The sequence below is a fragment of the Bombina bombina genome, chromosome 6, assembly GCF_027579735.1.
Source record: "Bombina bombina isolate aBomBom1 chromosome 6, aBomBom1.pri, whole genome shotgun sequence".
NCBI lineage: Eukaryota > Metazoa > Chordata > Amphibia > Anura > Bombinatoridae > Bombina > Bombina bombina.
Window position 1 is genome coordinate 842032155 of NC_069504.1, and position 13001 is coordinate 842045155.

The 13001-nt window shown below is 34.6% G+C and overlaps 1 protein-coding gene across 1 annotated transcript in view; it reads right to left on the minus strand.

Annotated features, from left to right (window-relative positions):
* The window catches only part of LOC128663754 (complement C3), a 108603-nt gene extending 95951 nt beyond the window's left edge, over window positions 1–12652 (minus strand). The window contains exons 1-6 of the mRNA XM_053718239.1: window positions 12544–12652; window positions 5953–6145; window positions 4555–4717; window positions 4190–4260; window positions 3486–3580; window positions 2425–2507 (exon numbers count right to left, since the gene is read on the minus strand). Coding sequence (XP_053574214.1) covers window positions 2425–2507; window positions 3486–3580; window positions 4190–4260; window positions 4555–4717; window positions 5953–6145; window positions 12544–12608 — 670 coding nt within the window. The 5' untranslated portion in view covers window positions 12609–12652. The remainder of the gene's footprint in view (window positions 1–2424; window positions 2508–3485; window positions 3581–4189; window positions 4261–4554; window positions 4718–5952; window positions 6146–12543) is intronic.
* Window positions 12653–13001: the final 349 nt, after the last annotated feature.

Consider the following 13001-nt stretch of genomic DNA (forward strand, 5'->3'; position numbering starts at 1 on the left):
TGATATCCTTTAAAGGGACAGTCTAGTCCAAAACAAACTTTTATTATTCAGATAGGGCATGTCATATTAAACAATTTTTCAATTTACTTATATCACCAATTTTGCTTTGTTCACTTGGTATTCTTAGTTGAAAGCTAAATCTAGGAGATTCATATGCTAATTTCTAAGCCCTTGAAGGCCGCCTCTTAGCTCAGGGCATTTTGACAGTTTATCTCCACTAGAGGGTGTTAGTTCATGTGGTTCATTTAGTGTTTCATATAGATAACACTGTGCTCACGCACATGGAGTTCCCAGGAGCCAACACTGATTGGCTAAAATGCATGTCTGTCAAAAGAACTGAAATAAGGGGCAGTTTGCAGAGGCTAAGATACAAGATAATCACAGAGGTAAAAAGTGTATTAATATAACTGTGTTGATTATGCAAAACTAGGGAGTGGGTAATAAGGGATTATCTATATTTTAAAACAATACCTATTCTGGTGTAGACTGTCCCTTTAAGTGAAAAAGGATACCTAGGTATGCGCATGAGCTGTTGATTAGTTGATGCACCTTTTTTGCCTTATGTTATTGGCTCACCCAATGCTTTCAGCTAGCAGCTCCTAGTACTGCATTGTTTCTTCTTCAACAAAGGATACCAAGAGAATGAAGTAAATTAGATAATCAAATTACATTGGAAAGGTTTTTAAAAATGCATTCTCTACCTAAATTATGGGTTTAATGTCTCTTTAAGGACATTTATGACCCCAAAGTCAGAAGTGAACCTATGGCAGAAAATGCACCAAAAGTGGCACAGGAAATTTTGAAAAGCCCTGTTGCTGTTTGGTACTTGGTTATCCATTGTGATAATCCTGGCATTTATGTTCATTCTTGTCATTCTTGTTATGTCCTTGGTCTGCTGGATTCTGCCTTTCTCCTGCTCTTTTGCTGAATTACCTGTTTCAGTTTGCCTATCTGTCTGCTGACTATTGGAACCCTATTTTGGCCTATTTTTCTGCTTACTTTCAGTGCTTTACATCTTAGCTACAGATTGGACTACTGGCTCCTGACCTCAGCTTATATCCCAGCTACTGTCATATACCCTTCTTTGACTTTGACACATAAGTCCAGTCCTTACACAGCTACAGACTTTGCTTTGCCCTTACCTTGGCTTATAGAACATCTCCTGCGCAAGTGAATCCAGCAAACCAACAAGAAAACCTGCAGCCATTCTTACAAAGTTGATTAATATTTAGTCCTTACCATAGCTTAGGGCACACTTCCATGAAACATAATTGCAATGGCTCACATTTATTTAACAGAAAAGTTTAGATAGAAATTTGTATCAAGTGAAAAAAATTAGGAAATAATTTAAGACCTCACAAAAACACATGTGTAATAATGTCTGGTCAATAGGTTAAGTGACTCACAGCGTGGTGTGGGGAGGGAGCAGTTTCTGTATCCTTTAGTTTGATCATACCTGTATCACTGAGCGGCCATGCCCTATAGGGTTGCTACTTAGCAGATATGTTACAGACAGGGCCAGTAATTTTATAGATTGTATAGATTATTTACAGAAATACATACTGGAGTGGAGTGGATTGCAGCTGTAAAGGCTATCCATTTGCAAAGACATTGTAATATCACATTTACAATACTATTTTTCTTTCCCTTTAATGTCACTTCCAGCTACATATTTCATCATGCTAATTTAGGGGGCAGTATTTTTCTAACATTGGTTGCAATCCAACCCTGAAGAGGGAGGTGCAGATTCCATGTCATATAGCTCCCTCCTGTCCTCCTCCTTCTGTATTACTTTTATTGGAGCTTAAATGGTTATTAAATACAGTAGAATTTAATAATTGACAAATACCCAATACAAAAGACAATGCAATAGTACTTACTATTGAAACGAGCAGTAGAATATTTCCTGGCAAATTTCAAAGTTAGTCTAATGTTACTTCCACTTGTATCATGTGACAGACATCAGCCAATCACAAAATCCATATACTACTATACACTTTTGCACAAGTTAAGTAGGAGCTAGAGCATCAGAAAGTGTGCATATAAAAAGACTGTACACATTATTATAATGGAAGTATATTGGAAATTTTATTTTTAAATTGAATGCTCTACCTAAATCATGAAACTTTAATTTTGACTTTAGTGGCCCTTTTAAAGTTCCATCCTCTAAAGTGTTTTTTTTATCCTTCTGAAACAGTCTAAGGTTGTGTTATTCCTATAGTAGTGGATTTTGAATATTTATGTTGGGAAGAGAAAATGGGTTACCAAAGGGTTGGAAGAGACAAATCATGTTCTTCGTGCCTTTTGTAAGCCTTCCAAATGGAATTTGCCCATATTGTATATTTTTATTTGGGTCCTCGTAAAATTACAATTGATCTGTCATTACAAAACAAACACGGTTAACCTGGTAAAAAGTGTTCTTACCATATTCTTTTACTTCAAAGTTATTGGTGTAATTCTGCTGCGGAGAATCTTCATACTTTGCAGAGATGGTCCATATCCCCAAGCTACATAGATAAACTTAGTTAAACCTGTGGTTTTAAAGGCACATTATACACAATTTTTGTTTTTTTAACAATCATTTTTGTAAAGCCCTCTTTAATAAAGTGATCTATGTACAATGTTGTGTAAGAGATTTTTATTTTAATAAAAGTTGCTGACTTTCAGTACCGTAATCAAACCCTATACTCCGTTATGCATATACTCATGTAAATTTGTGTGTACTTTGAATATCAGTGGGCATCATGGGTTACTTTGGATTCCTCTTATGATTGGCAGGGGGTGTGCTTGGTGAAGGTTCTTGCTCATCTCTTCCTTATGGGGGACCGGCATAGGTGTGGGGCTAAGGTGTTCTGAAATTGCAGTTAGGTAGGTCTGGCGACATGGCTAGCCAGCCCTAGGGGTGAGGCCAAGGGTTGTCACCTCAGCCATGTATTCTTGGACAGTTATGAATAACATATGCTGTAGGGTGTTCAGGTAAGAACATATATTGTGTCTCTGGACAGTATGTAGATAGTGCTGCTAGACAGAACTATTCATGTTCCTCCCTGCAAACCCTGCAAAATGTATAATTCATAACTCTCCAGGAAAAAATGGCTTAGGTGACAACCCTAGTGAGGAGTGTTTTTTGGGGTTAGGTTTATCTGGAAACATGGCTAACTAGCCTTAGGTTCAGAGCTAAGGGGCAAGGCTAGGTTGGCCTTGGACATGGCTAGCCAGTCCCAGGTTTCCCTTACAGAATACATTATTTATTTAAGGGAGCAAGAGTGGGATGATTATGAGCTCTGATCTATGACAGTGTGTTAAAAACATGTCTGCTATTAAGTAGAAGAATATCTCTATGAATGAATGTTCCTAATTTAGTTTCTTTCAGAAAGTTTGCATCAGCGTCCTAGTGTGAGGCTAAACAATTAACTGTGTGATTTTCATTGATTCATATCTCAAATAAATGATCTGCATTTGTACAAGAAATTTTCTGCTCTTACTTTACAAGCTCAGGCATTCTGTATGACAGAGAGATGATGCCAGATTTACTATCAGGTAACATTGATTCTCTTTTCACTATGATCCCTTCAGGTGTCTGCAAAAAAAGAAATAACTTTGATTATATAATGAAAGCAGCATACAAGGGACATTACAGAAATAGTATACCTACAAACACAGCATATTTTTACTGAATTGTAGCCCAGAATATATAACCTACCAGATGTTTTGTGCAAAAGTCATATTTCTTACTATATGAAACCTAAAATGTTTCTATCATGTTTCAGATAGAGCATATTATCATATTAGCTTAATTCTCTTAGATTCCTTTATTGAAGGAGCAACAGTGTACTGCGAGCTAACGTAGCACATTGGATGAGCCAATAACAAGAGGCATATATGGGCAGCCACCAATTAGCAGCTAGCTCCCAGTAGTGCATTTCTGTTTTCTTTTCAAAGATACCAAGAGAATGAAGCAAATTTGATAATATAAGTAAATTGGAAAGTTTTTTAAAATTGTATATTCTATTTGAATCATGAAAGAAAAAAAATGTTTTTTTTTTGTCCCTTTAATTTACTTCATTCCTTATGTAAGACATACAGTATATGAGAGAAAGAGTTGTCAATTCACAAAATTAAGCACAATCTAATAGTGAATTTGTATATAAATCTGACAGATTATCAAGGTAAGTAACAGAAAACTCACCAGAAATTCAACAATCACAGTTTTGGTCACAGGCTGCAGTTTGTAGTTCATTGTGTAAATGCGATAGAGAACTGAAGAAAGAGTGGAAATAATCAATGTTTGCTTTAATTTCAAATTCATAGCCTGTTTAGTATTGTCTATCATATCTCCTTTGCTGTGGCCAATTAGGAACAACTATAAATGGGCCCCTTCTCTGATCAATAAATCACTGTGTAGTATGTTTTGTGTCAGATTTCAGAATCCTGTAGGATCAACTTCATCCTCCTTTTTCATAGTTAAATTACAACTTCTTTTTTTTTTAATGATAATTAAATATTTTAAAGGGATTAGAATTTTGAGTTTAACGTCCCTTCAAGACATCTTACCTGTAGATCCTGGTGTGTAAATGGTCTTGTCAGTCTGTACAAAGATGTAGCCACTGCTAAATGACAGTAGGACAACTTTCTCCAGTGGACATGCTGGAGACTTCACATTAATATAAACATATTGTTTGGTTTTTGGGTCTTTTAATAAATCCTTAGAGGGAATCTAATGTAGAGAAACATATGGAAATCACTAAAATAAAGACATAACTCATACATTAACCAGCATATAAGATGCCACAAATAATACTTTACACATTACCAGATGGCTGTTTTTATTAAGAGGGTGTCCATAGATGAGATTGGATGAAGTATAAGTGGTTTGGGTTCTTGCTGTTTCTAGTTTCAGTTTGGTAGCCAGGTGGAACAGCAGGACAGACCAAGCAACCATGACAATCCCGTAATATGTGACATACTTGGGAGCCATTTGTATGGTGTTACAGTATATTCTGTCCTGCCCACAACCCATCTATACTTCATCCAATCTCATCTATGGACACTCAAACCCCTTCCCATGATTCTGCTCCAGTAGTTATTGCCCCACCTACAAATCTCCTGCAACTTCACCAACAAGTCTCTCTCACTTAGGAAAAAAAGAACATGCCAAAGTTAAAAACACATTTATTTAAATAATAAACTTACTTAAAATTATAGTGTTTTATTATACAATATATCCCAAATCCTCAATCTCATAAAGGTTTATTATTACGTTTTTTTTTTTTTTGTTCTTTATTACCAATGGTGATCACATACATAGCTAATATACAGGTGTTCCATGGGTGTTTCATGAGTGTTCATTGGGTGTTTCATGAGTGTTCCATGGGTGTTTCATGAATGTTCCATGGGAGTAACCTATATAACAATAGGAATCTCTAATGTTCTAAACAACACCTGCTAGCTTAGGTGAAGTTTCATTAGTTTAAATATTGACAAAATAAGTGTTAAGTTTTATTGTCTATAAAACAATGGGAGCTGCCATTTTGTAACTTAGGTTACCTTCTCTGCTGTGGCCAATCAGGGACAGTTATAAATAGGTTACTAGAGTGTGCAGCCAATGGCTGTGTGGAATATAACAGTGTTCTAACAGGAACTGAAATGCTCACAATTTTAGACTGGAATTACAGGAAAATGGGACAAAATAAATAATGAAAGTACATTGCAGAGTTATTTTTATTTATACAATTTATCATTTTATGTTACCATCTCCATGTATTTAATGTCCCTTTAACATGTTTTGAAAACGAGCCCACTGCAAACTGCTAAGAGCTGCATTCACTGGTGATTCTTTATAAGGCAATGAGTCCTATACTTTCCTATCAAAGCCACTTGTCTGTACAGTTAATCAGCCCACTTTTTATATCACACATATCATATTTATACTGACACACCATATTTCCTTACCTGTACTTTGACCACTCCAAGGAAACCATTGGCACTGTTTAGAGAGACTTTGGTTTGAACAAGAGTGATTTTCTTCTGAGGAAAATCCTGGATCACAATATCAGCATCAAAAGCAGCGTTGTGCCCCTGAGCATCTAACACAAAGGTCTCCTCACTCTCCACACGAAGCACATTTGGGGATATAAGGGTGCATCTGTTATAGGGTAAAAAAAACAAAACGCCTTTATTAAAAAAAAAATGACAAAGGTTTCTAAATTATATTATTATACATAATCCTGAGAATTCCTAATTGAACTAAAATCTAACATCCGCTTGAAGTTTATGGCAGCCTTGGAAACCTTTATAGCATATTGTCTGTATTTGTGATAACCTAATGTCACCAGTTAGAATGCCACCATGTTATTTCTCTGAGAATTACCTCTTGTCCAGTAAAGCAGAGGTAGAGTGCATTCTGGCTTACTCTATTGTTCAAAGTTTCTGATTAGTTCTGTTGATCTCAAAAAATGATTCTGACATTTGAATTTGAATTTTCAGCGAAAAAAAATAACACTTTGAAATCTTATTTTTATTAAGTCAATTTAAATCATGGTTTTCATTTTTAGAATAATACGTTTTCAGATTATTTTTCCAGTTATATGAGAAATAATCATTACCATAATAATAGCAGATTAAATTGTTGTATTTAACTAAAACAATAACATATTTCATGCTTCTTGAAACTTAGGGCTCGATGATTGAAAGCTCTTTGGGCTGGCGAGATTATTAATGAATGCTCCCCAGTCTTTCTATTTCCCTGATCTAAAGTCACTTTTTACCCTGAAAACAGGTTGTCTCACTAAGGGGCGTATATTGCATTTTCATATGAAAAGTACACAATAAAATTCGTATTTTAAACTTCATACAAAACAAATATTTGAACCATTCCCAAAAAAATAAGCAGGGAAAAATTGTATTGTTAAGGGGCATCAAAAATTGTAACACAATTCTTCACCAAAAAATCGTATTTAAAAAAAAAAAGAGTTAAATTTGTATGTAATTTACACAGGAATAAATTATATTAAATATGCACAGTGTAAATTGTAATTTTAGTGCACTGAATGTGCAAAAATCACACAGAAATGTGTACTTATAAATACAAAATGCAAAGTGTAATTGTTTTTTTGTAAAATGGTAGCTGAACATAGGAGTTCCATGGGCGTATATGAAAATGTCTCTTTAATCCTGGCGTAATTCTGTAAATATTTTCGCACTGCAGATCTCACAGTTTTTTCTTGTCAACTAAAAGGTGGTGAGCCTTTCTCAAAACAATACGAATACTTAATACCCTAATAGAAAAACACGTGCATGCGAAAATATAGGCGAATGTAAGATTCTATACTCAGAAAGCAGCGTAATGTGATTTATATTGGCTGCAGGATTTAAGTTTTAAAGTGCACCCCCTGCTCAATGCTAACTTCACTCTAAGGAACAAAGTATCCCTATCCACCGAGCTCTATAACTTTCAATAGGAGCCATCTCGCTGCTCGCAGGACTGTCCCTTTTTTACAATCATTCCACCAGGGCAGCCCTGCGAGAGTCGACAAGAAAAACTAGGTTTGATCTCGCAAAGTTTATATCATCTAGCCCTCAGTATGGGATGATGCTGTGCACATAAATTTGCAGGTGAGCAATGACATTAAAGGGACAGTAAAGTCAAAATTAAACTGATTCAGAAAGAACATGCAATTTAAAAAAAAAAAATCCAATTTACTTCTTATCTAATTTGCTTCTTTCTCCTGGTTTCCATTGTTGAAAAGCATACATAGATAGGCTCAGAAGCAATACACTACTCTGAGCTTGCTGATTGTCACTATCCCACCTGATGTGTTCAGTTATTCCTCAGTAGAGCTTTGCTCTCCAAAGAATACCAAGATAATTAAGTACATTTGATATTAGAAGTAAATCTAAAAACTGATAATTGTATGCTATATCTGAAACCCAAAAGTTCTCTTTCAGTAACTTGTATGTCGATTTCTATTGGCTTACAAATGTGATCAGCTAGCTCACAGGAGTGCATTGCTGCTTCTTCAATAAATGATACCAAGAGAATGAAGCAAATTTTATAAAAGAAGTATTTTGGAAAGTTGTTTAAAAATGTATAATCTATCTGAATCATGAAAGAATCATTTTGAGTTTTATGTTACTTTAATACCACACTATTAAAGTAGTAATGGTTAAATATTGGTTAGAGTGAGTAAATGATGTAAAAAATAATAATACAAAAATAAATGTAAGCAAAGCACTGTTAAAACCTAAGCTTAAAGGGACACTGAACCCAAATTTTTTCTTTCGTGATTCGGATAGAGCATGCAATTTTAAGCAACTTTCTAATTTACTCCTATTATCTTCGTTCTCTTGCTATCTTTATTTGAAAAAGAAGGCATCTAAGCTTTTTTTGGTTCAGAAACCTGGACACCATTTTTTATTGATGGTTGAATGTATCCACCAATCAGCAAAGACAACCCAGGTTGTTCACCAAAAATGGGCCGGCATTTAAACTTACATTCTTGCATTTCAAATAAAGATACCAAGAGAATGAAGAAAATTTGATAATAGGAGTAAATTAGAAAGTTGCTTAAAATTTCATGCTCTATCTGAATCACGAAAGAAAAATGTTGGGTTCAGTGTTCCTTTAAGCAGCTCTTAAAAAGATTTATAATGTAAACAGTTTTGTGCTTTTCAAGTACTTTTCTTATCTGCACCTTTACCGTGTGCCTAATGTTTACTGAAAAGCTCCAAAGTCAAATAAATATTATTGCATTTTTCCATGAAAAAAGCTAACATAAAACCTGTTTACATTTAAAGGGACATAAAACCAAAACATTTTTCTTTCATTATTCAGATAAAACATACAAATGTAAAGAATTTTCCAATGTACTTCAATTATCAAATTGTCCTCATTTTCTTGTTATCCTTTGTTGAAAAGCAGGAAGGTAAGTTCAGGGGTGTGCACATGTCTTAAGCACTTTATGGCAGCAGTTTTTCAACAATGCTATACATTAGCAAAAGCACTAGATGGTAGCACTATTTACTGTCATGTAGTGCTACTGACATGTGCACACTTCCTATCTAGATGCCTCGTCAACAAAGAATAATATGAGAACGAAGCAAATTTGACAATAGAAGTAAATTGGAAACTTTTTTTTTAAATTGTGTTCTCTATCTAAATCGTGAAAGAACAATTTTGGGTTTTATGTCCCTTTAAATTGAAGTCAGTCAATTTTTCAAGTTCAACCACTTTTATCTGATTTTGAAAAACAGCTAGGCAAAGGAATTTATCAAAGAATTACAGGAATGTGTTTTTTTCAAACTGTAATATTGCAATGCAACTATGTGTCTATGCTATAAGAGACTAGAGCAGTTTATTATTCAATTCATATGAACAGGGAACTTGTTATTGATACAATTAATTAATTATAGTACAGCAAGAAAGCAAGTACAGATGAATTAAACTGGAAATCTAAAAAATAAAATCAGCTTTGTAATAGAAAATATGTTCTAGGAATTAGAGGGCCATTATAGTAAAAAAAAAAAATCTAATCTGTTAGAGCAGGGGTGGGCAACTATTGGCCTTCCAGGTGTTATGGACTACATCTCCCATGATGCTTTGCCAGCATTATGGCTGAAATAGCATTATGGGAGATGTAGTTCATAACATCTGGAGGGCCGATAATTGCCCACCCCTGTGTTAGAGCATGTACTGTTAAAGGGACAGTCTACACCAGAATTTTTATTGTTTTAAAAGATAGATAATCCCTTTATTACCCATTTCCCAGTTTTGCATAACCAACACAGTTATAATAATATACTTTTAACCTCTGTGATTATCTTGTATCTAAGCCTCTGCAAACTGCTTCTTTTTCAGTTCTTTTGACAGACTTGCAGTCTAGCCAATCAGTGCCTGCTCCCAGATAACTTCTCGTGCATGAGCACAGTGTTATCTATATGAAATACGTGAACTAACAACCTATAGTGGTGAAAAACTGTTAAAATGCAATCTGAAATAGGTGGGCTTCAAGGTCTAAGAAATTAGCATATGAACCTCCTAGGTTAAGCTTTCAACTAAGAATACCAAGAGAACAAAGCAAAATTGGTGATAAAAGTAAATTGGAAAATTGTTTAAAATTACATGCTCTATCTGAATCATGAAAGTTTATTTTGGCCTAGACTGTCCCTTTAAGACTATTGGCCCAAGACTACTATTGGCCCAAGACTACTGTATGTTTAACCCCCACAAAGGGGTCAAACACACAGTGAGCTCAGGAGCGTGCACGTGTCTCTAGCCATCTGGCAGCAGTGTTTGCAACTTTGCTTATAGCAATGTTATACATAGTTGCAAACAGTGCTGCCATAGACTGCCAGAGTCACATGCACGCTCCTAAGTTCCAATGAGCCTACCAACATTTACTCTTCAATAAATGATAATTGGATAGTTGTTTAAAATAACGTTTTATCTGAATCATGAAAGTATTTAATATATATTTCTTCATGGTCTTAAACAATAAATAATCTATATTTCTGTATGATTTATTCTTTTTAAAATATATGTTATGATTTAATATTTTTAGATTCATATTTACAGGTAGTTTGTCATGTATGGAATATAAGAGTCTATATCATTTTTATGTATTCATATAAGTCAAAATGAAACATTCATGATTCAGACAGAGCATACAATTATTAATGTTTTAATTTACTTCTATTATAAATTTTGCTTTGTTCTTTTGGTATACTTTGTTGAAGAGCAAATCTTGGTCAGCTTAGTGGGACATTATACACTAGATTTTTCTTTGCATAAATGTTTTGTAGATGATCTATTTATATAGCTCATACAGTTTTTTTTTTTTTAAAAAAAAGTATAGTTTTGCTTATTTTTAAATAACATTGCTCTGATTTTCAGACTCCTAACCAAGCCCCAAAGTTTTAGGAGAATACCGAAGTATACCTACTCCAGCTTGCTCCTGTTTGTGTAAAGGGTTTTTTCATATGCAAAGAAAGGGGAGGGGGAGTGTCTGCTACTTCCCACTTGCAGTGGGTGTTCCAGCTACCTTTTAAACAGAGCTAAACTGGGAGCTTCTAAGTAAGTTTTAAAACGGTTTTATACTGGATTTTTAGATCAGTATCTGTGCATATTTTTTCTTTATATTACTGTCTATTACATACAGTTATATGAAAATTGGTGTATACTGTCCCTTTAAAGGAGAATAATAGAAGAAAATTGGAACATTGTTAAAAAATTGCATGCTCTATCCAATCTATATAAGTTTAATTTTGACCTTATTGTCCCTTTAATTCTATTTACATGTAGTAGAGGTAAATATACATTTTTTGCCCATTAACATCAGCATTCTAATAGCCAAACAATGGTTTTGGTGTCAACTAAACAAATATTGACATGACGTTCAGCTGCAGCAATATGGTTTGTGCAAAACGAAACCTGATACCTTTGTAGACAGTTGAAAGTCGAGATCATTTTCAACAACTATTTTAATGTCTGTTTAAAATTATTACCAATTTCAATATAAACTCAGCCATTCAATGTGGCGCCCTTACTTCTCAAAGGTGTTAACAGCCAAAGGTGTTTTAACAAAGAGGATGGTAAATGGGGAGGGGCTCAAAATGTGAATATCAAGAAGAACACCATTAAATACGAAGCAGAAGGTCATAAACCCTCAAGAGTACCAGCCTCAGCCTTGACATACAGTATAGATTTGTGGCAAGTACCCAAAAATGTTAATATAGGCAAAATATCTTCATTAAAATCAATAGAGTATACTTTGTAGCAAAATCCTGTGACATGCTTTTGAAACAGAATAAAATCTGTTCCATGAAAGAATCTGCATATAGATTCATTCCAGTGCTTGACAAATCTGTTTAAAAGTTAGGAGCCAGTAAGAGTATTTTGGAGCCAGACATACTTTTAGGAGCCAGACAGTGGTATTTGTGTATATAGATATATGGAGATCAAGCCAAAAACTTAGGAGCCAGGGGTAGAATTCTAGGAGCCAGTGGCTCCCTGGTTCCAGGTTTTGTCGTGCCCCGCATTAAATTACTTTAAACTATTTGCACTATACACTATAATAATTGCTATATTGATTTGGTTCCTCACATAGATGTTAATTGGCCTGCAGGTGTACTCAGGGTATAAAATTTTTTGGGGACCTAGGGGACCCAGAATTCTGATAACTAAATAGGATGTATCTCTATGAATGCCCTTCTTCCCTGGCCTACACACATTGTACATAGTTCTTTAAATAAACTAACTCCTTAGTTTTAATATGGTTTACTATATAGATAATATTCTGCAATGATACAGGCTTTATATAAAGAAAACACACACACACACACACACACACACACACACATATATATGTCTTGTAATCAGTTGAAGAAAGGTTTATGCATATTGTTCTATATACAGATTTGCTCTGTAGTGGTAAACACAGATAAACAATATACAGTTACATACAATACAAAACGCTTTTTGAGGAAGGTTATGACATTTATGTACTCTGCTAAAGAGTATCAGGTTTATATCTTTTTTTTACTTACGGTTGTTGGGCGTAGGATCCAGCGAGCGCTGCTAGTAATGTGAGACAGAGAGCAGTGCACCCCATGATGCTGCAGGGATGCTATGAAGTTTCTGCTGGACGGGGCTATTTATGTGGAATGGCTCTTTGTAGTTTGAAGCATTTCACAACAAAAGATTTACTAATCAGTAACTGGGAAAAACTGTTGGAATTTCCAAATTAATTTCCAGTAAAGCCAGTGAATGTTACAACACAGAAAAGCAGGGCTTATCAGTATAAAACACAAAAAAATGTAAAACTTCAATCTAAATCCTTTAGATAACGTGCTCACACCAGAAAACACAAAACATAATTGGTGTGGTGTGAATAGTACAGTGGTACTCAAATCTCCAGCACCACAAAACCATCTTATATCAAATACAAAATAAAAAAAAAAAACCTGTACCAGTTGTGTCTTCCCTTTATTACTTTGGGACACAT